Source organism: Megascapheus bottae, chromosome 14 (genome assembly GCF_031878675.1).
Source record: "Megascapheus bottae isolate mThoBot1 chromosome 14, mThoBot2.hap1, whole genome shotgun sequence".
NCBI lineage: Eukaryota > Metazoa > Chordata > Mammalia > Rodentia > Geomyidae > Megascapheus > Megascapheus bottae.
Window position 1 is genome coordinate 53,026,267 of NC_143522.1, and position 24,440 is coordinate 53,050,706.

The 24,440-nt window shown below is 53.5% G+C and overlaps 3 protein-coding genes across 3 annotated transcripts; 1 reads left to right on the plus strand and 2 right to left on the minus strand.

The window, feature by feature from the left end:
* The first annotated feature begins 328 nt into the window (after window positions 1-328).
* Thtpa (thiamine triphosphatase) lies at window positions 329-4,445 on the plus strand. The gene is made up of 3 exons (XM_090345267.1): window positions 329-654; window positions 1,005-1,553; window positions 3,642-4,445. The coding sequence occupies exons 2-3, from the start codon at window positions 1,010-1,012 to the stop codon at window positions 3,797-3,799; spliced, it is 702 nt and encodes a 233-aa protein (XP_090201393.1). The 5' UTR covers window positions 329-654; window positions 1,005-1,009; the 3' UTR covers window positions 3,800-4,445.
* Ap1g2 (adaptor related protein complex 1 subunit gamma 2) lies at window positions 4,436-13,927 on the minus strand. The gene is made up of 22 exons (XM_090345266.1): window positions 13,889-13,927; window positions 13,303-13,507; window positions 12,803-12,927; window positions 12,520-12,661; window positions 12,319-12,415; window positions 12,099-12,175; window positions 11,883-11,978; window positions 10,282-10,362; window positions 9,862-9,960; window positions 9,649-9,704; window positions 9,374-9,487; window positions 9,121-9,261; window positions 8,986-9,040; window positions 8,781-8,903; window positions 7,895-7,984; window positions 7,670-7,797; window positions 7,338-7,442; window positions 6,676-6,802; window positions 6,460-6,595; window positions 5,585-5,748; window positions 4,797-4,895; window positions 4,436-4,718 (listed from the first exon to the last, which is right to left on the minus strand). Exons 2-22 carry the CDS (start codon window positions 13,504-13,506, stop codon window positions 4,617-4,619), a joined length of 2,361 nt encoding a protein of 786 aa, XP_090201392.1. The 5' UTR covers window position 13,507; window positions 13,889-13,927; the 3' UTR covers window positions 4,436-4,616.
* Window positions 13,928-14,200: 273 nt separating this feature from the next.
* On the minus strand, window positions 14,201-24,244 carry Jph4 (junctophilin 4). Its single transcript, XM_090345268.1, has 6 exons — window positions 23,585-24,244; window positions 22,535-23,084; window positions 21,243-22,014; window positions 17,527-17,645; window positions 16,706-17,238; window positions 14,201-15,804 (listed from the first exon to the last, which is right to left on the minus strand). Exons 2-6 carry the CDS (start codon window positions 22,911-22,913, stop codon window positions 15,721-15,723), a joined length of 1,887 nt encoding a protein of 628 aa, XP_090201394.1. The 5' UTR covers window positions 22,914-23,084; window positions 23,585-24,244; the 3' UTR covers window positions 14,201-15,720.
* Between the last annotated feature and the right edge of the window lie 196 nt (window positions 24,245-24,440).

The following is a 24,440-nucleotide window of genomic DNA, read 5'->3' on the forward strand; positions in this document are numbered from 1 at the left end:
GGACAGCACCCAGGCCCTGAGTTCAACACACACAGACACACAGACACAGACACAGACACAGACACACACACACACACACACACACACACACACACACACACAGAAATAAACTGCAATGTCTAAGTGAGCGGCTTGTGCCACAAGAGGCTGGGGACAGGGGCCTCGGCTCCTGGTTAAATGAATTCTCCCCTGTTCTGCAGCCCCCGTGTAGCTTTAGGTACAGTCCCGCTGGCACTAATTGTAGCTTTGTGGTCACCATAGCGACGGGCCGGGAGCGTCAAGGGCTCCCTTAGAACTACATCTCCCATCATGCCATGCATCGGACCCTAGGTGGCGGCGCTCAGTCTAGGGCCCGACCCCAGCCGACCCCGGGATTCGTGGAGGTATCGACGCTGAGAAGACAAGCTCAAGAAACGCCCTCGCTCCCCAGCCCACCGAGGGGTGACAGTCAGCCAGTAGTAGACCTCTCGGACCTGGCCTTCCCTCGGCACCAGCACAACGGGCCTAACATGGCCGCTGGTGTGGGACTGGCCAGGCGCTGAGAGCCGGGCTGAGTTCCGGGCCGGGGACGACTCCCGGCATTCCTCGCGGGTGTGGCGTGGGCTCCCCTCCCCCAGCGCGGGTCCCGCGAGAGGGAGACCCTCGAGCTTTCAGGTGAGAGCGAGCTTCCGCCAGCCAGTCCGGTGGCCGCGGAGGGAGGGGGCGGGCGGGCCAGCCTGGGTCGAGCTGCTGGCCGCCGTGGGCCCGGAGTTGTGGAGCGAGCGTGGGAAGGATCTCCGCCACACGGCCTCCCCTCCAGGGAGCCCTCTGGGTGGAGGAGATCGCCCGCGGTGGAAGAGATTGAACGGAACACCGGGCACCGCTAAGCTCACAGAGAGCTCGAGAGATAAGTGCGTGCCTCCTACGTCCATCCCATGCCAGACACAGGTCTTGGCCGAGCGGCTGCCATTCAGGGAATGTGTTACATACAAATGTCGGTTGCTGATTGCAAATATTTATTGCAGGTAGCATGGCCCAGGGCTTGATTGAAGTAGAGCGAAAGTTTGTGCCGGGGCCTGATACCGAGGAACGCCTGCAGGAGTTGGGGGGCACGCTGGCACATCGGCTCACCTTCCGAGACACTTACTATGACACCACTGAGCTGAGCCTCATGCGATCCGATCACTGGCTGCGACAACGAGAGGGTAGCGGATGGGAACTAAAATGCCCCGGGAAAGCAGGCATCTCAGGACCTCACACTGAGTACACAGAACTCACATCTGAACCTGAAATTGTGGCCCAGCTCTGTGAGCTGCTGGGGGCTGAAGAGCTGAGGGCTGGAAGTGTGGCTGCTGTGCTGGTTCCACTGAGGCTGCAGGAAGTAGCTAGCTTTGTGACCAACCGAAGTGCCTGGAAGCTGATGGTCTCTGGAGCTGAAAAGGTACCACAGCTCAGAGTGGACCTGGATACAGCTGACTTTGGCTATGCTGTGGGTGAAGTAGAGGCCCTGGTACATGAGGTGGCCGAAGTCCCAGCTGCTCTAGAGAAGATCCTCAGCCTTAGCAGCATGCTTGGTGAGGGAGACAGGCCTCTCTGCCACAACCTTGTTCCCTTTTCTTGGTCCATATAGTTACCCCAAGACTATCTGGATTCTTTCCTCTTTTTTTAGTGCCTGTGGTGAGGTTTGAACTAAAGGCTTCCAGCTTTTCACTGGTTAATTAGAGATAATCTCAAGGACTTTTCTGCCCAGGCTAGCTTTGAACCTCAATCCTCAGGTCTGTCTCCTAAGGAGCCACTGGCACCCAGTTTCTGGATTACATCAATAACAGGAACTGTTAGCAATTTTCAAATCCAGTTTCTTCTTTTAATAGCTGCTTAATTTGAATTGAACTCTCCCATACCTTTATCCTAGTTATTCTATCTGATTTAGCTCTAATACTTCCCGGCAGGTCTCCTTCAGTTCTACTTATTGATTTTTAGCTTTGACCCTTCCTTCCCCCAAACTTCTATTCTTAGATCCTCATTTACACTTTATTATGATTATTATTTAGAATCTTGCTATGTAGCTATTCAGGTCTTGAACTCAAGTTCCTCATGTCTCAGACTTCTGAGTGCTGGCATTACAGATGCACTGCCATGCCTAACTCTCCTCTTGCTCTTCTTTGGGTAAAAGGCAAGAAACTGCATTTATGTGAGATAGTTGGATAGGCTTTGGCAGATTGGTTTCTATGTTTCCATGTTTAGTTTCCTTGTAGACCACTTATCCATGCAAGTATGGGGTTGTGCACCCCATGGAACCTGACAGATGTAGGATACTGTTAGAGTTGGGTTTTTGTTCTTGTTTGGTTGGGTTTTTTTGTAACCATATAGAGTTTCGGGGGTTAAGAATCCCATTCCACAGCTACAGCTGTCTCTATTGGGTGTGTAGACTTTGGTTTCTTTGTGATATGCTTCATTACCATGCTAATGAGTTTTGGCTTGCCTAGATAGGCTTTAATCTTGATTTCAGGGCAGGTGATAAATGAGACATCTGTCTTCAGTGTGCCTACCTAGGCACGATTTCTCCTTTGCTGGAGAAGAGAGGGGCTTCCCAGATACTCCTGCTCAGTCGCTGTTTGTGATGTCTCACCTCTATAGTCTCCCGAAGGAGTGGATACTTTATAAAAGCTAGTTAGAGGCTGGGAGTTTGGCCTAATGGTAGAGTGCTTGCCTAGCATGCACAAAGACCCAGGTTTGAGTCCTTGGTGCCACATACATAGAAAAAAAATGGAAGTGGTGCTGAGGCTCAAGTGGTAGAGCTCTAGCCTTGAGAAAGTCCAAGGACAGTGCTCAAGACTGGCAAAAACCAAAATAAAAGGAAAAAAAAATCAAAACAACAACCTCCCCCCCCAAAAAAAAACCCCACCCCAAACCAACAAAATGCTAGCTGGATGCTGGTCACCAGTGGCTTATGCCTGTAACCCTAGCTACTCAGGAGGCTAAGATCTGAGGATTGATGGTTCAAAGCTAGCCCAGGCAGGAAACCCCATGAGATGCTTGTCTCCAATTAACCACCAGAAAACTGGAAGCGGCCCTATGGCTCAGAGTGGTCGAGTGCTAGCCTTGTGCTGAAGAGCTCAAAGACAGCACCCAGGCTCAGAGTTCAAGCCCCAAGCCCAAAGGGAAAAAAAAGCTGGTTGGATGGTAGGATGGTATTTAGAGTATCAGGGCCACTTTCAGGAGTTTGGTCTAGTGATAGAGTACTTGTTTTAGCATGAAGGAAACCCTGGGTTGGATTTCTTGGTTCTTGAGATTTCTTGGCCTTGAGAAAGCCCAAGGACAATGCTCAGGCACTAAGTTCAAGCTCTATGACTGGGAAAAACAAAAAACAAAAAAACTTTGGGAGCTAGGAATTTAGCCTAGTGGTAGAGTGCTTGCATGAAGACCTGGGTTCAATTCCTTGGTACCAGATACACAGAAAAAGCTGCAACTGGTGCTGTGGCTCAAGTGGTAGAACTCTATCCTTGAGGAAAGCCTAAGGACAGTGCTCAGGCCCTGAGTTCAAGCCCCAGGACCAGCAAAACAAAACAAACTTTGGGATCCTGGCTAGATGGACAGACAACCTAGTAAAAGCACATACAGTGGCCCATTGGAGACTTTCCTCATTGTTCTGTCGCCTGCAGGTGTGCCAACACAGGAGAAAGCACCTGCCAAGCTCATCGTGTACCTACAGCGCTTCCGGCCTCAGGACTATCAGCGCCTGCTAGAACCCACAGTTTCAAGAGAGACCACAGGGACTAAGCTCTCTGACAGCAGCATGGACCACAGGGTCACTGCCTAGAAGGGGATGGTGATTCCGGGGCCCACATAGCACCCATTTGGGCTCACTGTGCCCATCTTTTTTCAACAGGGCCCCCTTTCCATCAGTTCTGCCTGTTCTTTCACACTGTCCTCAGCTACCCTTTCTAAAGCACTCTCTGGCTGCTGCTTCTCCCTCATCCGTCAGATGCAATCCGAGGGCCGCCCCTCTCCCCTGGCCGCTAAGCAGCCTCCATTGATTTCCGCTCGTGTTTATAGGATTTCCACTTAGCCGTGATCAGTAGTTAAGCACAGGAAAATCCCTTGCCACCCCCCCTCCCTTGGTCGATGCCATTGATTCTGCCAGCGGCTCCGAAACTGCCTTACAGCTGAGGTGGAGATGAGGGGAGGCAGTAGGGAGTTCCCAGCCTTGGGATATGGGGAATCACAGCAAGGTGGGGGAATTGGTTGGAAATTCCTCTTAGGAATCTAGGAAATCTGCTTTGATATGCTAGTCGGCCTAGTCTTGATCCAGAGAGAAGTACTTCCTGGCACTTGAAGAGAGGGGCAGAAAGAAAACCATTGCTGAGACAAGTTCCTGAGGTTCCAGAAGGATTCATACTTCCTGCCTGCCTTGCTGTTATTCATATGTATTTTCCATCTCAAATATACTGCAATATGGCTTTCTACCTCCCTGTGGCTTTATTTGGCTTTCATTATTTATGAGGGACGGGGCAGACCTCCCCCCAACTCCCCAGCACCAGTTTTGCAGTAGCCAGTGCAGGGACAGAGTGCCACCTGCTGGTAGTCTACAGGTCAGTTCTTAGTTGCTGAAGCCCCAGGTAGCAATGAGAGGATAGTTACTGCCATGTCTCCACAGGCAAGTTGTTCACCTCAAAGATCTCCTGCACTGACTGGCCAAGGTGGTCGTAGGTAAGGCGCAGCTTTAGCCGCACAGGGGCCTAGGAATGGGAGGGGAGAGAGCAGGGTCAGTTCCCCTTACTTCTCCCACCCTGGAGTCTTAGTGCTCCAGAACTCACCTTTTTAGGATTGAGGATTTTGAAGAGTTGGGTGATGGGAAGGCCGCCTTGGGCTGGAACTGTGTTCCCACTCGGGGCTTGTAGCTGCAGCTGCATACTCTTAACAAGGGGGAAGTTGAGTAGAACACAGTAAGGCCAGACTCAGACAACAGGACTACACCCAGTAGTTCCAGCCCTCCTCTTCTTTTTTTTTTTTTTTTTTTTTTGGCCAGTCCTGGGCTTAAGCTCAGGGCCTGAGCCCTGTCCTTGGATTTTTCTCAAGGCTAGAGCTCTACCACTTGAGCCTCAGCACCACTTCCGGCTTTTTCTAAGTATGTGGTACCAAGGAATTGAACCCGGGTCTTTGTGCATGCTAGGCAAGCACTTTAACCACTAGGCTAAACTCCCGGCCCCTCTTCTTCCCTTTTTTTTTTTTTTTTTTCTTGTGGGTCTTGGGGCTTGAATTCTGGGCCTGGGTACTGTTCCTGAGCTCCTCAGCTCAAGCCTACCACCCTATCCTTGAGTCACGCCCCATTTCCTGTTTTCTAGAGATTAATTAAGAGTCTCAGGTCCTTTTGTGCCCAGGCTGGCTTTGGACCTCGATCCTCAGGTCTCAGCCTCCTAAGTATCTAGGATTGCTGGCATGAGCCTCCATGCCCAGCTCCAGCCCTCTAACTGCCTCAGTGCACACCATTCCTTTCCCATCCCACTCTGTTCCCCCCATACACTTCCTCTACTTTGTGTGTAAGTATGTGTGCGTGTGTGTCTTGGTGTTCCTAGACCACTTTGGAACCCTGATTTTTACAAACCTTGGGCACAGCTGCCTGGCAGATGAAGTGGGTAACATCACCGTCGGAAGAGTTGCTGGCGGTGACAGTGATTAAGAGCAATGCAGAGGTCTCCGGGGGTCGAATGAATGACATATGGAGTTGGACTCCCTCTCGCTCAAATACCTTGATATTGGGAATGGGTACTGGAGTGGTGCAAAGAGGCAGAGATCAGTACGCAGGCTTGACATACCTATTCATTCACTCAACAAAAGGAGTGAGCATCTCTTAGCCCTGAGATACCTGAGGGCTAGTGACAAAGTAGACAAGAAGCTTAGGTTGGAGCTGACAGTCTAGGGGTAGAGAGGAGCAAATGACAACGTGAGATTATCTGACTGTGCTGGGTGCTAGGAGTAAAATGAGACAATACTGGGAAGAACTTAGTGGTGAGGGGAAGCGGTTACCATGGCAGCTGAAACCTTAAGAATGAGCCAACTGCCATGTGCTGATGGCTCCTAGCCATTCCAGGCACTGAGATGTAAGGATCATGGTTTGGAGCCAGCCAAGGCTGGGAAGTCCATGCGATTTTCTGGTTAACCACCAGAAAAATGGAAGTGGTGCTGTGACTCAAAGTGGTAGCCTTGAGCACAAAAGTTCAGGGATAGCACCCAGGCCTTGAGTCCAAGTCCCACAATAGACCAAAATAAAACAACAAAAAACAAACAAAAAACCCAAAGGGACAAAGAAAACACTGACGATTGGCCATCATGGGAAAGGCATGACTAAGGGGACTTTTGCCTATGGAAAAGGGGCTGGGAAGAGGGCATACAGATGAAAGGGCCTGAGTCCTTACCTTACAAAGATAAACAACTTAGATAAACAATGCCTATGACATTTTCCCCTTTGCTGAGGCTTACCTGGGGGTGCAGGTACACAGGGAAGGTCAAGGAGGTTTACTAAAGTAACCCCTGGAGAAGGATCCAGAAGAGGGGGATGCTGTGTGTCCCCTGAAGTGCCATCCAGGAGACCTAGGAGATCCATGAGCTGGGAGGCCTGGGGAGAAGGGCACAAGTGTCACAGCTGGGCATGGAAGCCCCAGCAAGTCTCACATGCAGGGCTTCCAGCTTCCTCACCTGGGGCTCTGGAGGGGCAGAGGCTGCTTCCTCCGGAAGCTGGGCTGCTATTTGGCTTTCCTTTGCTTCCTCTTCAACCTGAGTACCCCCTCGCTCCACAAGAGGCATCTTTTCGAGGATCGCTGCCCTGAGTGGGTAGAGTGCATGTGTTCCTCTATGTGATCCCTGGGTCTTCACAAGGGGCACGTGGGGATGAGGGTGAAGAATTTGGGGTGCCTTGGGTGTGGATGTCAGATGGCATGCTCTTGTTTTTCAGATGAGCAAGGAGGCTGGAAACCAGCTTAGCTTCAATGAACTGCAGGTAGGAGGCTCTTACCTTGGCAGGAAATAACACGAGGTGGGCACCCCTGAAACTAGCATGGGGCATTTGGATTGTTTTGCTTATTTTTTTTTTTTTTTGTGACAGCTGGTTTCCAGGCTCAAACTCAAGGCCTAGGTACTGACTCTTAGCATTTTGTGCAAGGCTAGTGCTCTAGCACTTGAGCACACACCTCCACTTCCGGCTTTGTGATGGTTAATTGGAGCTAAAGGTCTCACAGACTTTCCTGACCAGGTCTAGAACCACAACCCTCAGATCTCAGCCTCCTGAACATCTAGGATGACGGTGAGACCTACCAGAGCCTCACTGAATTTGGGCACAGGCAGGGATTTGACGGACGCACCTCATGTGGTCATACTTCCGGAAGAGTGTGTTATACTCCACAGCCCGCTGCTGTAGCTCCACGTCTAGGCAGCTTCCATAGATGGACACCACCTGGCGGATGCGGCTGGGGCACAAGGTGGCATGTGAGTGGCACTGGCTTGCCCTGCCCTTCCACTCCAGAAAGTAGCAGAGGAGGAAAACACAAGGAGATGCCCAAGATCATGTGGCTCAAAAGCAAGAACCTAAGGAATGGAAGGGATACGCATACAGGAGAGGAGCGTCTCGTGGTGCCTAAGTGGGCACAGTCAAAAGTAAAGGGACTTCTTTCAAGAAGCTGGGGCCCCTTCTTACTTGTTGTCTCCCCGGAGCCTGGTGCTAAGCTTCATGAGGGCTGTGAGGGCATACCCTCGGGTGGCTGGCAGCGACATGTGGGACTGCAGCACCCTTTCCAAGAGAGCCAAAATGTCCTCTTCTTCTACCTTCAGGTGTAAAGAACAGGCAGTGACACGGGGTCCAGCCCTGCCCTCCTGACAGGTCCTCTTCCTCACTGTGCCTCCCCACAGAGCCAGGTCTCACCTGAAGGGGCTCCGTGTCCTCACAGTTCCCCTCCAGCAGGAGATCCCCATATTCTCCGATGCACCAGGCCGCCACCTGTACCAGTGGTTGCTGTGTGGGCCAAGGAACATTGCTGGATCAGTATCTGAGTCCTTTCCCCTCTCTGAGACCCTGCAACACCCCCGGCAGCAGTAGAGAACCTTGCTCCTGCCAAGGGCTATCTGGGTGCTTATAACATCATACAATATCCAACTCTCAATACAGGCAGATGGGCAATGGGTTGCCAACGAGAAGCTGATGAGAAGACATGCCTGTCTAGTCAGGTACTAAATAATTTCACAGGTGTAATACAGCTTGCCAGATATTCCCGTCCTTGCAAGTTTAGACAGTACAAAGATGGGAGTGGACAATGTCCTATGTGTCCTCGTGTCTGTACTCCTACTGCCACCTGGTGGTGAAACATGAGAACTACATGGCCTAACCACATGATGGAGCCTTGAGAGGCAGGCAGGCCCATTGTACTTGAGAGAGAAAAAAAGGCCGGGGGGGGGGGGGGGGGGGGGGGGGCAGAGACTATGAGTATTAGCTGGCACCTGTTCATATCTACAGCATTCAGGATAACTGTAAAACCTAAAACATGCAACAAGGCTTTCTATCTATCTCATCTGGTCCTCAGATACATAGTGTCCTATAGGAAGATACAGGAGAGGGACTGAGTCTAGGGCTCCACAGCCAGTAGGCATCAAGAGCCCAGATGTTTTAGTAAAAGTTCAACTCTGTCCTAGAGCAGCTCCTGCACTCAGGAAACAGCTGTGAGGTAGAGGACACCAGTTTAGAATCCAAGTAGGGAAGAGGCTCACAAAGGGCTGTGGGAGGCCGTACAGGCCTGGGGATGTGGAAATGGCACCTGGGAGATGTCTTCTGCTAGGGTGCTGAATAGGCGGCGCACAGAATAGGCGTGTAGCTCCTGGGCTCCCCCAATCAGCTGGATCAGGTTGGCCACTGCATCATCCCGCACATGGGTGCCTGCCTAGGGGGTGAAGGAGGAATGTGGCCACCAGTATGGCGAATTCAGCTTACTCCTGCCCACTTAAGACCAGTTCCTGTCTCACCTTTGTCAGCACATGCAAGATGGTGTCTATGTGCCACCTCTTGGTTGGAGCAAATCTAGGGAATGTTACTTATTAGCTCTGATGGTGTCCATTCCCAGGCTGTACCCTTTGCTTCCTGGGAACCTGTCACCTCACCTCTCTGCAGCCAACAGGATACCTGAGGCACAATCAGCCCGTAGATCTGGGGGACAGGATTCCAGAAAGGCTTGAAGCTCTTGCATCATGGCTCTCACATTAGAGCTATTCACCAGTGCCAAGCTCAGCTCCAGGGCCCGCCTGGCAGGAGAAAGGTATCTATGCAGGTAGACTGAGTCACTTTGCTGTATGCCTCAGGCCCTCCTTGAGCCCAGGCAGGGGTCCTTTTTAGACTTTTATCCCCTCTGCTCACCGGCTGAGTGAGGCATCGGTTTCTTGCAGACACTCCACCACTGTGGGCCGATGCCTCTGTACAGCACTGTGATCCGACTGCACCAGCCGCAGCAATGATGTCAGAGCCACATACCTGGTCAAGGTGGGAAGGAACTATCATGCACGGCCATCTGCCCCTGTCTCCTGGCCTGTACCCAGTTCAGGAGTAAGAAGGTGATGCGATCAGGAGAGAGGAATGCAGAGGGCCATGGGCTCAGCGGTCCAGCCTAGCCAGACATGGAGGCAGACCATTACCTAATGTTCTTATCACTGTTGAGCAGGAAGCGGCCAAGAATGTTGACAGCTAGAACCTAGAAGGGTCAGAAGGTGGGGACAGTCAGAGAAGAAGCCATCTGCTCAGCACAAGAGCACAAACTAAGGGGTCAGGGAGAAGCCAGGGAGCAGGCCCTTGAGCCTGGCTGGGTTAGGGTGCAGGTGAGGGCCCCAGGAAAGCACATGGTGGGATACCCGTAGGCCAGCTGCAGAGCGAATATCCATGATGGTGAGCACTGTCTCAAATAGGACGGCACTGCCCGCATTCCGGCTAGTGTCTGTGTTGGTGGCCACCTGTGCACCAAGAGAACAGATGCATGCATGCAAGGCTCAGTTCTCACCTAGGATCTCTGGAAGGTTCCCAATGCTATTTCTTCTATCCATCCCTCCACGATCTAACAAAATTCCCCGAAATCCCATTACATTCCAGGATCTGCTTGGGCAGAGGGCAAGAGAATGATAACCCACAGTGTCTCTCCTGCCTAGAGTTCACTGGCTTGGGGTGAGGTTGGGGTAAGAGGGTTATCACACAGCTGTGGTGAGTGGTCATGTGTGGCCTGGGTGGGTGGACCCAGCACAACATGTTGGAATGCTGCCCCTGCACCCAGCTCCCACCTGGGCCAACAAATCATTCATGGTCTCACTGCTTTCCTCGTGGTTCCGGCCCAGGATCCGAAGCAGACGAAGTATCTGGACCTGAAGGTGGGTTCAAGATTGTAAAGTAGGACCGAGAGAGTGCCCTACTGGTAGAGTGCTTGCCTAGCATGTAAGAAGCCCTGGGTTCAATTCCTCAGTACCACATACACAATAAACGCCAGAAGTGGTGCTGTGACTCACATAGTACAGCGCTAGCCTTGAGAAAGCTCAAGGACAGTGACCAGGTTCTCTGCGTTCAAGCCCCTTTCTTTTTTGCCAAAGAAGAAAAAGCAGGGCGCTGGTTGCTCACTCTTACAATCCTAGCTATTCAGGAGGCTGAGATCTGAGGACTGAGGTTCAAAGCCAGCCCAGGCACAAAAGTCCATGGAACTCTTATCTCCAATTAACCACCAGAAACCAGAAGTGGCACTGTGGCTCAGGTGGTAGAGCACTAACCTTGAGCTGAAGAGCACAGGGACAATGCCCAAGCCCAGAGTTCAAGCCCTATGACCAACAGGAAAAAAAAAAAAAAGAAAAAAGAAGGTAGAGGGGTTCACAGGACAAATAGTTATGTGATAAGGAGAAAAACCTAGTGTTGAAGGTGGCATTGACAGGGGTTGGTCTGGCTAATCCCTAGAGCCCCTTACCCTGTCTCACTTCTACAGGTCTCTCTCTCTCTTTTTTTTTTGCCAGTCCTGGGCTTTAGCTCAGGGCCTGAGCACTGTTCTTGGGCTTTTCTCAAGGCTAGCACTCTGCCACTTGAGCCTCAGCACCACTTTTGGCTTTTTCTAAGTATGTGGTACCAAGGACTCGAACCTGGGTCTTCATGCATGCTGGGCAAGCACTCTACCACTAGGCCAAACTCCTGGCCCTAAGAGGGGCTTTTTATATTGCTACTCTTCTTTTTTCTTTTTAAAATTAATTAAATAATATATTTTTGTCAGTCATGGGACTTGAACTTGGGGCCAGGGCTCTGTCCCTGAGTTCTTTCATTCAAGGCTAGCACGTGATTCACCAGCCCTGGCTTCCTTCCCTTATGTTCTGACTTTCCCCTAACCCACTCCAACTCTATTTGTGGGGATAACCATGACAATCTGGAATGATTATGGTGTGTGTGTGTGTGTGTGTGTGTGTGTGTGTGTGCATGCACGCATACTGTTCCTGGAACTTGAACACAGGCTTGTCCAGTGCTCTACCACTTGAGCCACGGCTCCACTTCTGACTTTGTTTTGGGGGTTACTGGTGATAAGTCTCATAAACATTTTTGGGGGGTCATGGGGCTTGAACTATGGCATAGGTACTCTCCCTGAGTTCTTCAGCTCAAGGCTACCGAGTCGCTTACCCTTGAGCCCCCCTCTCCCCCCACTTCCCAAAAGTCTCATAAACATTCTTGCTTGGGCTGGCTTCAAACCATGATCTTAGCCTCTTGGGTGGTTAGGATTACAGGTGGGAGCCACTGGCATCCAGTGACTTGCTCCAGACATTGACTGAGTCAAAGTATTTTATGGGCGGTAACCACTGGCTGTGGAGTTTCTGCTAAGCCTTCTGTTTCAGGGATACAGCAAGAAAACTCAGCCCACCTGCAGGAAGGGATCGCTGACACCAGATATGCTGTGCTCTGTGGAGTATCCTGTTGTCACCAGAGTCCGGAGGATCTGTACCAGCTGGGGTACCACCTGGAGGGAGGGCATATCCGTGGCTGGGCATTTCTCCTTGTCCTCTCAACATCAAGTCCCCCATTCCTCTCCCACTACCCATCTTTTCCAGGCCCAGGGCCTGCCCCTTCACCAGCCCACCTTTCGAAAGTGCCTGAGGGCGTCAGGGCTTCGTTCGCAGAGCTCCATGATCAGCGTGACAGTACCCAACAGGACGCCTGGGGTCAGGGTGGGGAGGTGAATAGTGGGTTGGGGCCTGAGAGTGTCCACTGCATGTATGTCTGTGTGTACACTACCCTTTCTTATGAGCTGGTAGTCCTGACCTGTGTTTCTGTCCATATGGGGAGCCCTGTGGCCTTACCATGGTGACGCTCATGGAGCAGTTTGGCACAAGGTGGCAGGAAGATGTTGGAAAGCTCTGGGACCTTCCGGATCATGTGCACTGCAGTCAGAATGGCCTGCAGAGGTCAGAGGCTTCAGACAGAGCAGGGAGGTCCACCAGATTCAACTCAACTCTGCTGTTATGGCAGACCAGGAGAGTTTCCAGAGTTGTGTATCTCACCTTCTTGCGCACATAGGGACTGGGCTGCAGGAAGAGCTTCTCTACCTCAGTGGCCAGATCCCGGCACATTTCAGCAGAGCCCATGGTACTCAGGGTACACAGGGCCAGGCCTTGTACTGGCTGAATCCCTTGGCTCAGGTCACTGCAGGGTCAGGATGAAAGTCAGCTAAGCCTCTTGAGAAATCTAGCTCTTCCCAGCATCTGCAGCAGGCAGCCCCCTTGAATTTTACAAGTCCCCCATTCTCCCATCTCCCTGATTTCCAGCACCCCAGCACCCTCTCACTTCTTGATGCTGTTGGTAATGAGCAGGTGAGCGTCGTGTCTCTCATCCAATAGAAGCATAGCCCCCAGGTAGCCCACCCTTTTGTCTGTGAATCTGGGGGAGGCAATCAGTTTCAGGCACTCCATCTACAGGAAAAGGGGGCAGACCCAGAAGGGTGGGGGTGAAACCAGAGCCACTATCATCCCTGTTCCCTCCTCCTCCCTCACACCATATCCCACCACTCTCTTCAACCTAAGAGAAGCTTGGGAGATTCAGGCATGAGCGGGTGGTTTCTGGGACTCAAGTGTGGAGGACGAGAGAAAACAAGGAGGTGTCCTGCACGGGGCTAACCAGAGAATAAAGGGATTAGGGCAGCTGATCAATTAAGGTTGTAATGGGCTGTAAAAGGGTTTTCGGGTGCGGTGTGAGGGCTTAGGAGTTGCAGCACAGATACGCAGGGGGGCGCACGCCCCGTCCCACTGGTCTTCCTCCAGCTCCGGAGGAGGGTGTGGGGCCAGTACCTGTCCAAAGTGGGCGGGGTAGCCCAGCATGTGGACGTAGAGCAGTTTGGCCAGCTGGCGGTGCCTCTGCAGGGGGTCTCCATCGCGGAAGGACGCCCGGATGTGGGCGCACTCCTTCTGGATCACCTCCCGCTCCTGGGCCTGTGTCTTGGCCCCGCGGATCTCCTCGATGAGGTCCTGGAGCTTCAGCGGAGGGACTACCATCCTGGGGCGAGCCCGGGAGCGGGAAGAGCTTAGAGCCCTTTCTCTCCGACGGCCGGCCGAGCCCTGCCCTGTGCAAAGATCTCAAGGACCAGGAACCCACCCACAAGCGGTGAATCCCCCCGACCCAGGTGTCACATCCCCGCCCAATCCCACGCCCAAGGGAGTCCCCACAGCGCATGCGTCCCCGCCTAGTGCCCACGCCGGTTTCCGCGGAGCATGCGCCAGAGCCCCGCCTATTTCTTTCCCCCTGTCCTCCCCCGATAGCCCATCTTAACTCTGCCGTTCCTTCTCTTCCAGGACCCTGCGCTAGGACTCCCGCGAGATCCCGCCCCGCAACCCCACATCGGGACGGCCTCAGCGCCCCCGCCCTGGGACGCCTCACCTGGCCCGGTTCTCAGCCTCGCTCCTCTCCCCCCTGCGCTTCCTGGTTCGGGGTGTGCGGAGGGCTGGGCCCCGCCCCTCCCGGCCCCGCCCCCTCGAGCCCCGCCCCTCCCGCAGCGCCCCGGAACGGTCTCCGAGTTCCCTGACCTTCAGCCCCGGGCGTGGGCGCCGTCTTTAGTGGCTTTTAGGCTGGTGGGACAGTAGGCGACACCTGCAGCTCCCCAAGAGGCCTCCTTGTCACACCCGCACCATCTGGAGAGCTCGGGTTGGAAGCTATCGCACTCCAAAGGAGGTGACAATCTCTGCCCCCCTCTTCTTTTTTTTGAACTTTTTTATTAATATATTTTTTTTTGTTAAATTTCTTTGTATTTTTTTTTTCCTGCAAGACTTGGTGTTGGCGGCACTGTTGTACAACTTCAATCCCAAATTCCATGAAATAGAAATCAGAAGTAAAGGTCGAGAGGGGAGGAAGGAGGGAGGCAGGCCAAGGAGTTAACAAGAGTTTGACTAGAAAACAAAAGAAGTGGGTGTGTATGGTGGGCATTCCTGGGCTGGGCCATTCCTTGAGGGAGGGGGGTGGCAGGCAGCTTGCCTCTGCCTCATGCAGGGGAGGGAGAAATGTTCCCCTGGGGACTCCACGGCCCCCCTTTCCTAGGGCTTCCTGTCCCCAGGGGAAAAGCTAGTACCAGAGACCAGCCACATCCTGGTACACATCTCAAGTAAGACCTCTTGACTGATCTTTGACTCTCACTTCTGCCCTGCCTGGGAAGCGTAGGGTTCGAGACATCAGCTTCCTTGATCCTTTCTGGGTTGTCCCATTTCACCAGATTCTAAGGGGATGAGGAAGCCTATTTGGACAGTAGAGGACTTGCCACAGTGGTGGCTGCTACCCATCAGCTTTTCCTCTCCTTCCTGATTCCATCCTTCAGAGTGCCTCCCTCACTCACCACAACTGCCAGAGCTGGGAATGATGTCCTTGCTCAATGCCTCTAACCTTCTGCCGTAAGTAGATGACACATCTGGCCCCTTAGGGTTTTAATCAAAGGACACAGGTGAGTCCAGATCATGGAAGCATAGAGGTCAGTGGCAGAAGCTGCAAGTGGTGGGCTGGGCTGAATTGAATACTTCTGTTTCGTTACACATTGCTTTTGGCATGCCGTGGCATTCTCAATGGCCATCTTTGGGGATTGGAAAAGGGACTAGCTAGGGAGTCTACGGAGTTTATTCCATTGTTCACTTCCCTGTTCTCCCCCTAAAAGGATCAAGTTAGGCAAGAACCTAACTGGGTCCTGGGAGGTGAGCTCAAATCCTCCGAGGTAAGAGTAACAATGGCTCCTTCTCCAGCTTTTCATGTGGGCCAGGAAGCTACAGGGGCTCAACTAGTACCTAGTCTTGAATTCAGTTAACCCCTTCTCCATTTTCTTCCTCCTCTCCACTCAGGAGACTCCTCAGGAAACCAAACCCCCACCCTCATCAAAGTTTAGGTTTAAAGAAAAGTTGGGGAGGGCATGGGGGCAGTGGTCTGACTTAGATTTGTATGCCTCAGAGAAGAAAGCAACTCTGAGAGAGAAAAGCCCTTCATATGTAAACAATCTAGAGAAAGAAGGGGGTGGGGTGGAGAAGGGAGCAAGGAAGACAGATCCAGAATAAATGAGATAATCCAAAACAAGAAAGGGGGAAAGGAAGACAAAAAAATAAAGGGGCTCAAAAAAGAAAGGAAGGGGAGAAGGAAAGATAGGACAAAACACAACCAGGTGGAGGAAAAGAGAAAAAGGCAGGTCAAAGGGGGTGGAGAGGCAGGTGACCAAGCCAGAAGGAGGCCAGGAAGTCTCCTCAGGTGAGGAGCTGGGAAAACAGGAATGCCAGGCTGAGGTCCAGGAGGGCCACGGCTCCCACCACCAGGGGGTTGGCAGCTCCCTAGAGAGACAAAGAGAAAGCAGTCTCAGTCCCTGAAGACCAAATCCAGGCTAGGTCCCACCTCCTGGCCCTGGCTTCCTTGGTGAAGCTGAAGGGCCCTGTATACCTCTGTGTATAGGCCAGAGCAGGGCAGTCTCTAACCTTTGTTTCAGATTGCAAAACATCTCTCTTCTCCCAGGCAGGCAGGGCCCCACCTTTGCTCTGGTACTGTCAAGTTGGGGACAGCCCTTCCCCCCACCATTCTCCTCCCACCAGCACATCATGTGGGCCAGGCAGAAGGTGCCTGGCCTTAGTAGCAGACATTGGCAGCAGCAGCCCATACTGCAGTAAGGCAGAGGGATGAAGGGGTGAGGATGTGGTTGCTAGGAGACAGGAGAAGGCTGCAAACCAATCAGAGCAGAGAGTTCTGAGGGAACTCCACCTTTCCCAGTTTTCTGCTCTCTCCACCCCTCCATTTCTCTTCTTCCCAAAGAGGGAGGGAGAGTGAGGGTAGGGAGGGAACAATTTTTTCCTTTTTTATTTCTGGGCACCAAAGACAGAAAGTGCGGAGGTGGGGGTGGGGGTGGAGTAGGAAACTGGGAGCTGAAAATGATATGGAAAGGGAACGAGGGGGGGGGAATGGAAATGTTCTGATTCTACCATTAATTATTAGTTTGTAACCAGGAGCAAGTCACTTTAAGTGCTCTGGGCCTCAGTTTCCCCATCTATTTTATGAGGGAGTTGGTCTTGAAAGGTTATAGGGTTCTTTCTAGCTTGAAAGTTTTCTTTTTTCTTTTTCTTTCCTCTTTTTTTTTTTTTTTGAGTTAGGATATTGTCCAAGGCTGACCAGGCAGAGCAAGCCAAGTCAAAATTAAAGCCTGCCCCTCATCAGACAGAGGTCTAAAAAGAGTGGGAGTCTCACCGGCTGGGCAGGCCTCTCGGTTGCAGCAGGCTCCTCCAATTCTTCAGTCAGGCACCCAGCATCAGGACCCCTAGAAGAGGGGCCCCTCAGGACCGGTGTGGTGACAGGCTCAGCCACCAAGCCCCCTGGGCCTCTCAGTTTGGGCAAGGGGTCTTCATCTTCCCCTTCCTCCTCTCGAAGACTTCCTGAACTATCGCTGCAGCCTCCGAGGAGTGGGGAACCATCTCTGGGCCCGAGCCCCTGCATTCCAGCCTCATCCTCAGCCTCATAGCCAGCCAGTTCTTCTACCTGTTCGCCTGGGCCCCCCCATTCCTCAGGCCAAGCTTTGGGGCTGGAGAAGGGACCCCAGTCTCCTCCAGGAGGCAGTGGACTGCGGCAGGCAGGGGGTCGCCAAGGTTGATGGGAGGAGGCTGGGCTGCTGGGAAGCTCAGGAGAGCCCTCGGAGGGGGTCAGTCCATTCTCATACACCCCAGGGCTATCCTCATCCAATGGGTCTGTGTCGGAACCTTCGGAATCTTGCCTGGGTCTGCGGCCTGGGGTAGGAACAGCTGAGAATCAGTGGAGCCCCCAGAACCAGAGACTAGAGAGTTTGAAGCTTTATCCTGATTGGTACTTTGGTGCCCCGAAGTCCACTGAAAAACCCCCAAACCTCCCATCACCCTGACTCTTAATTCCCAGTGCCACTCCCCAGACAACTAGGCTCCACTTTTTTGACTTCTCCCAATCCCTGGGGAGCTTTCCACCCCCCTTCCTCAGGCATGAACCTCTTCAGATCCCAGAGCCTTCCCTCCCTATCCCCCTCCGCCGCACCCACACCTCACCTGGGGCCTCTAGCATGGGCTGCAGGTCCTGGGCTATGAGTTTGGCCATTCGTGCTGCTTCCACAGCCTTCTCGGCAACACTACTGGCTGCCACTGCCTTTAGGAGGGCATCTGCTGCCCTGTCAAGCCCCAAGGATAAGAAATTAGAAAGTTGTCCTCCATTTCAAATAAGCACTTGCTCAGACGCCCCATTTCCCTCTCCATATTCCTACCCTATCTTTCTGATGTGACCTCACCTCCAGAGTCCTCAACCTGCCTCCCAGAAAGACCTGGCCAGCAACCCTTTTAGTTTCCCCTTCCAGACCTGAGCTGTTTGCTGTTATCACACTTTCCAGTGCCTCTCGCACCTCTCTGTCCTTGCATCCTGTAGTAACACTTCCAGCCTCAAGGCCAGGCTCGGCTTGAACTCTTATTCCACTGCTGTCCTGCTCTTTGCCCCAGTAAGTCAGGAGCCTTCCTCCTCTTGGCACATTCTCTGCAGTTCCTTTTGGAACTTTCAGTTATGCCTACTGCCTGCTTGGCAGTCAGCACCCTTCTGTGTCCCCAAACCCCCCCTGGAGTGATGTGCCTTCCTGTGAGGTTCAGGGGACTATCCTATTGCCTTGATCTGGTTTCACCTCGCCCCTACCTCGTTGTTCTCAGCTACCCTTCTTTTTCCCTTTCTACTCTCCGTCTACCTCTTCCAGAATAGATTTCTTGGCATAAGAAGGTCTCATCTTGGACTGGGAATGTGGCCTAGTGGTAGAGTGCTTGCCTACCATGTATGAAGCCCTGGGTTTGATTCCTCAGTTTTTCATTAAACAGAAAAAGCCAAGAAAAGTGATAACTCAAGTAGTAGAGTGCTAGCCTTGAGCAAAAGAAGTTCAGGGACAGTGCCCAAGCCCTGAACTCAAGCCCCAGGACAGGCAAAAAAAAAAAAGGTCCCGGGCCGGGAGTTTGGCCTAGTGATGGAGTGCTTGCCTAGCATGCACGAAGACCGGGGTTCAATTCCTTGGTACCACATACACAGAAAAAAGCCAGAAGTGGTGCTGAGGCTCAAGTGGTAGAGCTCTAGCCTTGAGAAAGTCCAAGGACAGTGCTCAGGCCCTGAGCTTAAGACCAGGACTGGCAAAAAAAAAAAAAGTTCCATCTTGATTTTGTCTGGCCTCTGCTACTATCACACTCTTCTCTGTCACTGCCAGTTTCCCTGCCCTGTGGCTCTGGAGTTGGAGTGGTTTGCCCCTTTTGCAATGATATTATTCCTTCTTACCAATATGCTTTCTCACCATGGCAATTATACCTTTTGGGTAAGCACTTAGCCTTCCTTCCACACAGCTATCCTGTCATGCTCTGCTCCTCAGATACAAATCACCTGAAGTATTGTCAGTTCCTTACCCATTGTGGTTTCTCAGTTTTCTCCCTAATTCAGTTGCCTTAATTTACCCTATCCTTTTGCCCTCTGCAATTTACCATAGATAGTTTAGAATCATTAAGTTGGATCTGTAATCTCGATTGAGATATGGCATAAAGGAGCAAAGATAGGTGGTTATTAGCTTGCCAAGGACTCTAATAGATCAAGACCCATGACTCCTTCTGGCCACAGGTCTACTCTAGCTGGCTTAAAAAGAAATGTAATTGTTTCCTTACTTTTGTAACTGTAATTCACCTGTTCATCACCTTTACAATAAACATTTTTTTAAAAAAGGCTGTCTGGATCTAGGGGCTGGTGGTGTCCAGTGTAGTGTTAAGTTAACCGCTTGCTTACATACTTTGAAATACATAGCTTTCTTTCCTCAAACCTCTGAAAATCAAGGAGCTTAAAAGCCTAATCTTGTCCTGCAACTGAGTTGATCTCAGGGTTCCAGGCAGGTAGGTGTGACGAGCAAGATTTGACATTGCTGGTTTACACTGAGTTCTGTTGAAGGCTGTAAAACTTGCAAGAAACTGTTTGTGTATGTAGAAGGTGTGAATGATCAGGTCCAGGCAGTAGATTTAATCTGCACTCAGGCATCAGTCAGGTTGAAGCTACCTGGCAGATGCACCTGATGCTCAGGCTCTGCTGTTTCCATGGTAACCAGTAGCCAATCAGAGCTGTCAGGCCTGTTGCTGGGGAGACCTACCAGCCTCCTCCTACTGCCTGATCCTCCAGTTACTGAGATCAGTTTTTTCCTGCACATGCCTCCACCCTATCTTGCCTAAAATGTTCCTTGGGGCTCTGACCTCCCACTTCTCTGGTTTAAGGCCTCCATTATAACATCCATACACATATACATCTACAGATGCAAAGTGTTGTTCACTCTAGATTTGACATGTGTGTCACACACACACACACACACACACACACACACCCCTCTCTTACACACAGACATACCAAAACAACACAAAAAACCAAACCTGTCAGCCATTATACCAATTCATTGGAACACCTCTTTGGAATCTCCTGATCTCTGGCTCTCTGAATCAGTCACAAATTTCAACAAAATCCCTCAACTATGCCCTCGTTTCATTAATTTATTCAGACATTTTTGAGACAGAGTCTCACTATGGAACCCAGGCTGACTCTGAGCTTTCAATAAACCTGCCTTACTGGAATTAGACAGGTCTGCATCACTATACCTGGCTTACATCCCGTTTAAAGATCATCCAGTATCGAAAAATTCAAATGCCTAAGTTGTATAAACCAAGGGCCCATGAATCCTATTACAATTTCTGTTGTTATCTTTAGAGCTGTGCTATATATTTTAGTAGTCCTAAGACATGGATAGTAGTAAGCACTTGAAATTTGGATAATCTAAATGGAAATGACATGCTGCAAGTATAAAATATACACTCGATTTCAAAGACTTAGTTCAAAAGAATGCAAATTCTCAGTAATTTGATTGTGAGTTGAAATGGTATTTTGAAAATAGTAGTTTGAATACAAATACGTTGTTAAATTCATTTCAACTGTTCCTTTTCTTTCTCTTTTATTGGCTGGTACTGGGGTTTTGAACTCAGGGTCTCACGTTTTTACCTCTCCTCTCCTAGCCACATCCCCGGCCCCTTTTTCATTTAAAAAAAATGTAGCTAATGGAAAACAAAATTACACATTTGGCTTACATTGTATTCTTATTGGATAATTCTGCAAGGTTCCTGATTTCCATGAATCATTTCCAATGAATGCAATCTGATTTACAGAAAGAAAATCTCATTTACAGGCAAGCCTCCTCACCCTAAACCTTTACTACTTGGGTAAAAGAAAAGAGAGGAGGCAAACCTGGGGGAGACTAGTTTTTCAGGTGTGGAGTTCAGTCATCCAATCTAGGTCTCCTCTTAAGATCCGAGGCTGGAACCCATTTAGGAAAAGCTTATTCTGCTCAACACACATGCTACTAGCTTGAGGCCTTAAGCCTGGAAGGGACTGTGAGGGGTGGAAGATTGGGGGACTTGTCTGTGTTCCAAGAGGCTTCTGGGCCTGCACAATGCCGAGCTCATTGCTGCACCCACACAGATACACATTTCCACACAAAAGATATTGAGACACACAGTCTTACACCACTTCGCTCCAATACCCCGCCACCCCCAGTTACACCCACACCCACCTGTAGCCTTAGATAGGAACAGCCCACATTCCAAGGCCGTCCCACTGCCAGGCCTTTAGGCCTGCTCTTCTTCCTCACCACGTCCCAGACCGGAAGGCCTGGTCCTCCCTTGGGCACCCCGCCCCTACCTCTGTGCCCGGTACACCAGATGCCCACCTGGCAGCGGCAATTTCCTGGCGCTGGCGGGCAGCACTCACGGCTCGACGGGCACCCTCGACAGCCCGGTCCACCTTCTCCTTGACTTTGCCCCGCCTAAGGGCGAGAGGCAGGAGGCTGCGGACGCGTCCTCCGTGTACCAGGCGATTGCGCTTGTACTTGCCCTCCTCTCGCGAGCCGTCGGGGCGGGTGGTTCGCCCGTAGCCATGCCGCCGGTTGCCCAGCCACTCGCCCTCGTAGCGCAGCCCGTTGGAGCGCTGGCTCACGCCATAGCCACTTCGCCGATCGGCGCGCCATTCGCCGGCGTATACCTCGGTGGCTGAGCCCTCGATGAGGGTGGGTGGCGCAGGAGCTGGGGGTCCACTGGCCTCGGAGCCCTGGGGTCCCGTGCTGCCCACTTCGCTGCTCACCTCGCTCCGCAGGGACCCCCTCTTGCTGCCCAAGGAACTACGGCGCCCGCCAGCCCGGAGCCCGCTGAGCAGCAGGGACCGGCGGAAGAATCCTCCGGCGGCCGGGGTGCGCTTCCGGGAGGACGCGCCGTCTGGGTCCCCAGGTCCAGCCAGCACGAAGCCGCCCCGGGAGCCCGAGGCTGGGCTGCCACCCTCGTCTCCAGGGAGGGGCAGGGGCGGAGGTGGCGTCGGGGGGTCGCTGTGGCCCGAGTCCAGCGAGGTGCGGCGAGGTGAGCGCAGCAGCGCCGCCTGATGGTAGGGTACACTCTGGCGCACCCCATAACCGTGGCGCTTCCCGGACTGCCACTGGCCCTGGTAGGTGCCTGTGGGTGGGTGGAAGTCGGAGGGAGAGTTAGAAACCCCTAAACCCAGCCATCCACTCCCCGGAAGCCCGAGTGGCAGGGGGGAGTTGAGCCTGGGAAGGGTATTGGGGAGCTGGGGCCTGGGAAGGCGTGGGGAAGCCCGAGAAAGGGGGTGTGAGGAGGGACAGGCTGCCGGAGGGGTGTGGTATAAAGTGGACACGGGACAGGCAAACGGGACCACGAGGTACCAGCCGACGGAGACCAGTGACAGGAGGGGGGACAGGCCAGCGGGGTAGACGGGGAGGCGCGAGGCACCGCGAGATGGGGGAAGGAGGCGCAGGCCGGAGACGGTCAAGGGAGGAGGGCCCGAGGGTGGCGCCGGTGGGGGCGATGCGGGTCGGGGTCACGGGGAAACTCGGGGATCGGAAGCAGGCGCGCAGTGGGGGCGACTGGCTGGGGAAGGCGGGGCGTGGAGGGCGCCGGGCGGGCGGGCGGTGGGTGCATGCGGGTGAGCGGGCCGTGGTGGGCCGGGCCCCCGCACCTCCGTCGGAGTAGGTCTCGGTGCCGTAGCCGTCCTGGAAGCCGTCCTTCCAGAGCCCGGCGTAGCGCAGGCCGGACACGCTCTCCCACACGCCGCTGCGCCCCTTCAGCCCGCCCAGCCACTCGCCGCGGTACGTCCAGCGGCTCTTGCGCTCCACGCCCAGCCCTTCGCGTTTGCCCTGCTGCCAGTGGCCTTGATAGCTGTGTCCGCCGGGCCCCGTGAAGACGCCCAGCGACTCGAAGCCGTGCGCCCAGCAGCCGCTGTACTCGCCCTGGGCGCCGGGCCCCGTGCACACGCCGTAGCCATGTGCCCGCCCCGCCTCCCAGCCCCCCACGTAGCAGCCCCCGTCGTCAAAGTCGAACTTGCCCCCGGGGGACATGCATGTAGTTCGCGCGGCCTCAGCCCCCCGGCGGCTCAGCGCATCCTGGGGCTGGAGAGCCGGCTGGGGGCCTGGGGGCCGGGCGAGGCCTGGAGGCGGGGGCAGTTAGACGGGGGCTGGGCGGAGGGGCCCCAGCGCGGGCAGACAGGGCCGGACCCTCATCCTGAGTGGCTGCGGAGAAAGAGGGGAGCAAGTGGAGAGCAAGGCCCCTCCTCTCGGCCGCCGCTCCCAGGCCGGTGGCTCGGGAGCATCAGCACCGCCCCCCACTCACCCCACCCCCCACCAGGCAGCACCTTCCAGCATCTCCCTTTGCGGAGATGGGGAAGCCTTCCCCCCATCCTTCCCAACTTGTAGAGGGCGCCTCCCAGGACTTGGGGCCCCAATCCTAGGCAGGAGTCCTACTTTTCCAGCCTAGAACCCCAGAGTGTGGATGGGGGGGGGTGAGAGGGGGCTGGGCAGAATCATAGGCCGCCTGCGTTCTTGCCCCTGGGTCCCCCGGTTCCCCCGGTTTTCTAAGCAAACAGGGGTGGGGGTGAAGGGAGACGATAAAGATGTGAACCCCCAGGTGGGTAGATGGCTCTTGGGGAGGAGGGAGATGGAGGAAGCTCTGTGGGAAGAAAGCGAGGGTGGGGATGGGCAGCTGGGCAAAAGGGAGGGGGCAGGTTACTCACCATGTGGGCTGGGGCTCAGGCTGCCTCCCGGGTTCCGCATCCATGGCTGGATCCCTCCACTCCCACCTCACCCGGTCCAGCCAAGCCCCCTCCCCTTCCGGAGAGGCTGCTCTAGCCCAGAGAAGGACGGTGCAGGAGCTGTGAGGAGCCCCTGTCTTGTCTTCCCAGCTGGAGAAGCAGGCTAGTGGGGTGGGGGGTGAGTGGCGGCAGGGGTGGGGGGAGATGAGAATAGTGTAGGGGGAAAAAAATCTGCCTTGGCTGAAGATGGGGAAGAGGAGCTGGGAGCTGGCTGGGAAGAGGGGGTAGGGGCTATCAAGAGGGGAGTGTTTTTTTATTATTTTTTTTCTTCTATGGTTGGGAGAGGAAAAAAAAAAATCAAAATTCCGATTCCATCCCAGCACAAATCAATGTTTGCTCCATTCCAGCATCACGGGGGAGGCTGGGCCAGGCGGATTTAAAGGGGCAGAGAGAAGAGAGGAGAAGTGGGGAGAAGAGTCAGTGGCGCTGATGGGGGGAGAGGGGGGGGCGTCCAGGTAGAGAAGGAAGGACCCTTGCTAACCCCGGGGTGAGGGATGAGGCGGGTGGAGAGGAGAAAGAGAGGTGCTGAGACCCCCAGCGTGGAAAGAAACCCTGGCATGCAGGCGGGGAGTGGGGTGAGGCAGACGGGAGGGGAGAGGAGCTAGGGGGAGGAGACTGATCTGAAGATGGGGAGGCAGGGGGAGGCCTGAGCCAGGCGGGGGAGGAGAGATGTCGGTGAGGCCGGGAGAGGGCGCGTGGAATACAAAGAAAGAGGTGCAGGGGTGACAGCTAAGAAGGGGAGAGATACAGCCGGCTTGGGAGACAGGGAGGGAGACCC

Excerpts from the sequence above, each read along its gene's own strand:
- Jph4 (XM_090345268.1), bottom strand. The coding sequence starts at position 22,913 with ATGTCCCCCGGGGGCAAGTTCGACTTTGACGACGGGGGCTGCTACGTG. Across the intron at positions 17,646-21,242 it reads CAGGAAATTGCCGCTGCCAG|GGCAGCAGATGCCCTCCTAA; the intron begins GTGGGCATCTGG and ends GGGGCTTGACAG. Across the intron at positions 17,239-17,526 it reads GCCCATGCTAGAGGCCCCAG|GCCGCAGACCCAGGCAAGAT; the intron begins GTGAGGTGTGGG and ends TTCCTACCCCAG.
- Thtpa (XM_090345267.1), top strand. The coding sequence starts at position 1,010 with ATGGCCCAGGGCTTGATTGAAGTAGAGCGAAAGTTTGTGCCGGGGCCT. Across the intron at positions 1,554-3,641 it reads CAGCCTTAGCAGCATGCTTG|GTGTGCCAACACAGGAGAAA; the intron begins GTGAGGGAGACA and ends TGTCGCCTGCAG.
- Ap1g2 (XM_090345266.1), bottom strand. The coding sequence starts at position 13,506 with ATGGTAGTCCCTCCGCTGAAGCTCCAGGACCTCATCGAGGAGATCCGC. Across the intron at positions 12,928-13,302 it reads ACCCCGCCCACTTTGGACAG|ATGGAGTGCCTGAAACTGAT; the intron begins GTACTGGCCCCA and ends CTTTTCCTGTAG. Across the intron at positions 9,041-9,120 it reads ATCCTGTTGGCTGCAGAGAG|ATTTGCTCCAACCAAGAGGT; the intron begins GTGAGGTGACAG and ends AACATTCCCTAG.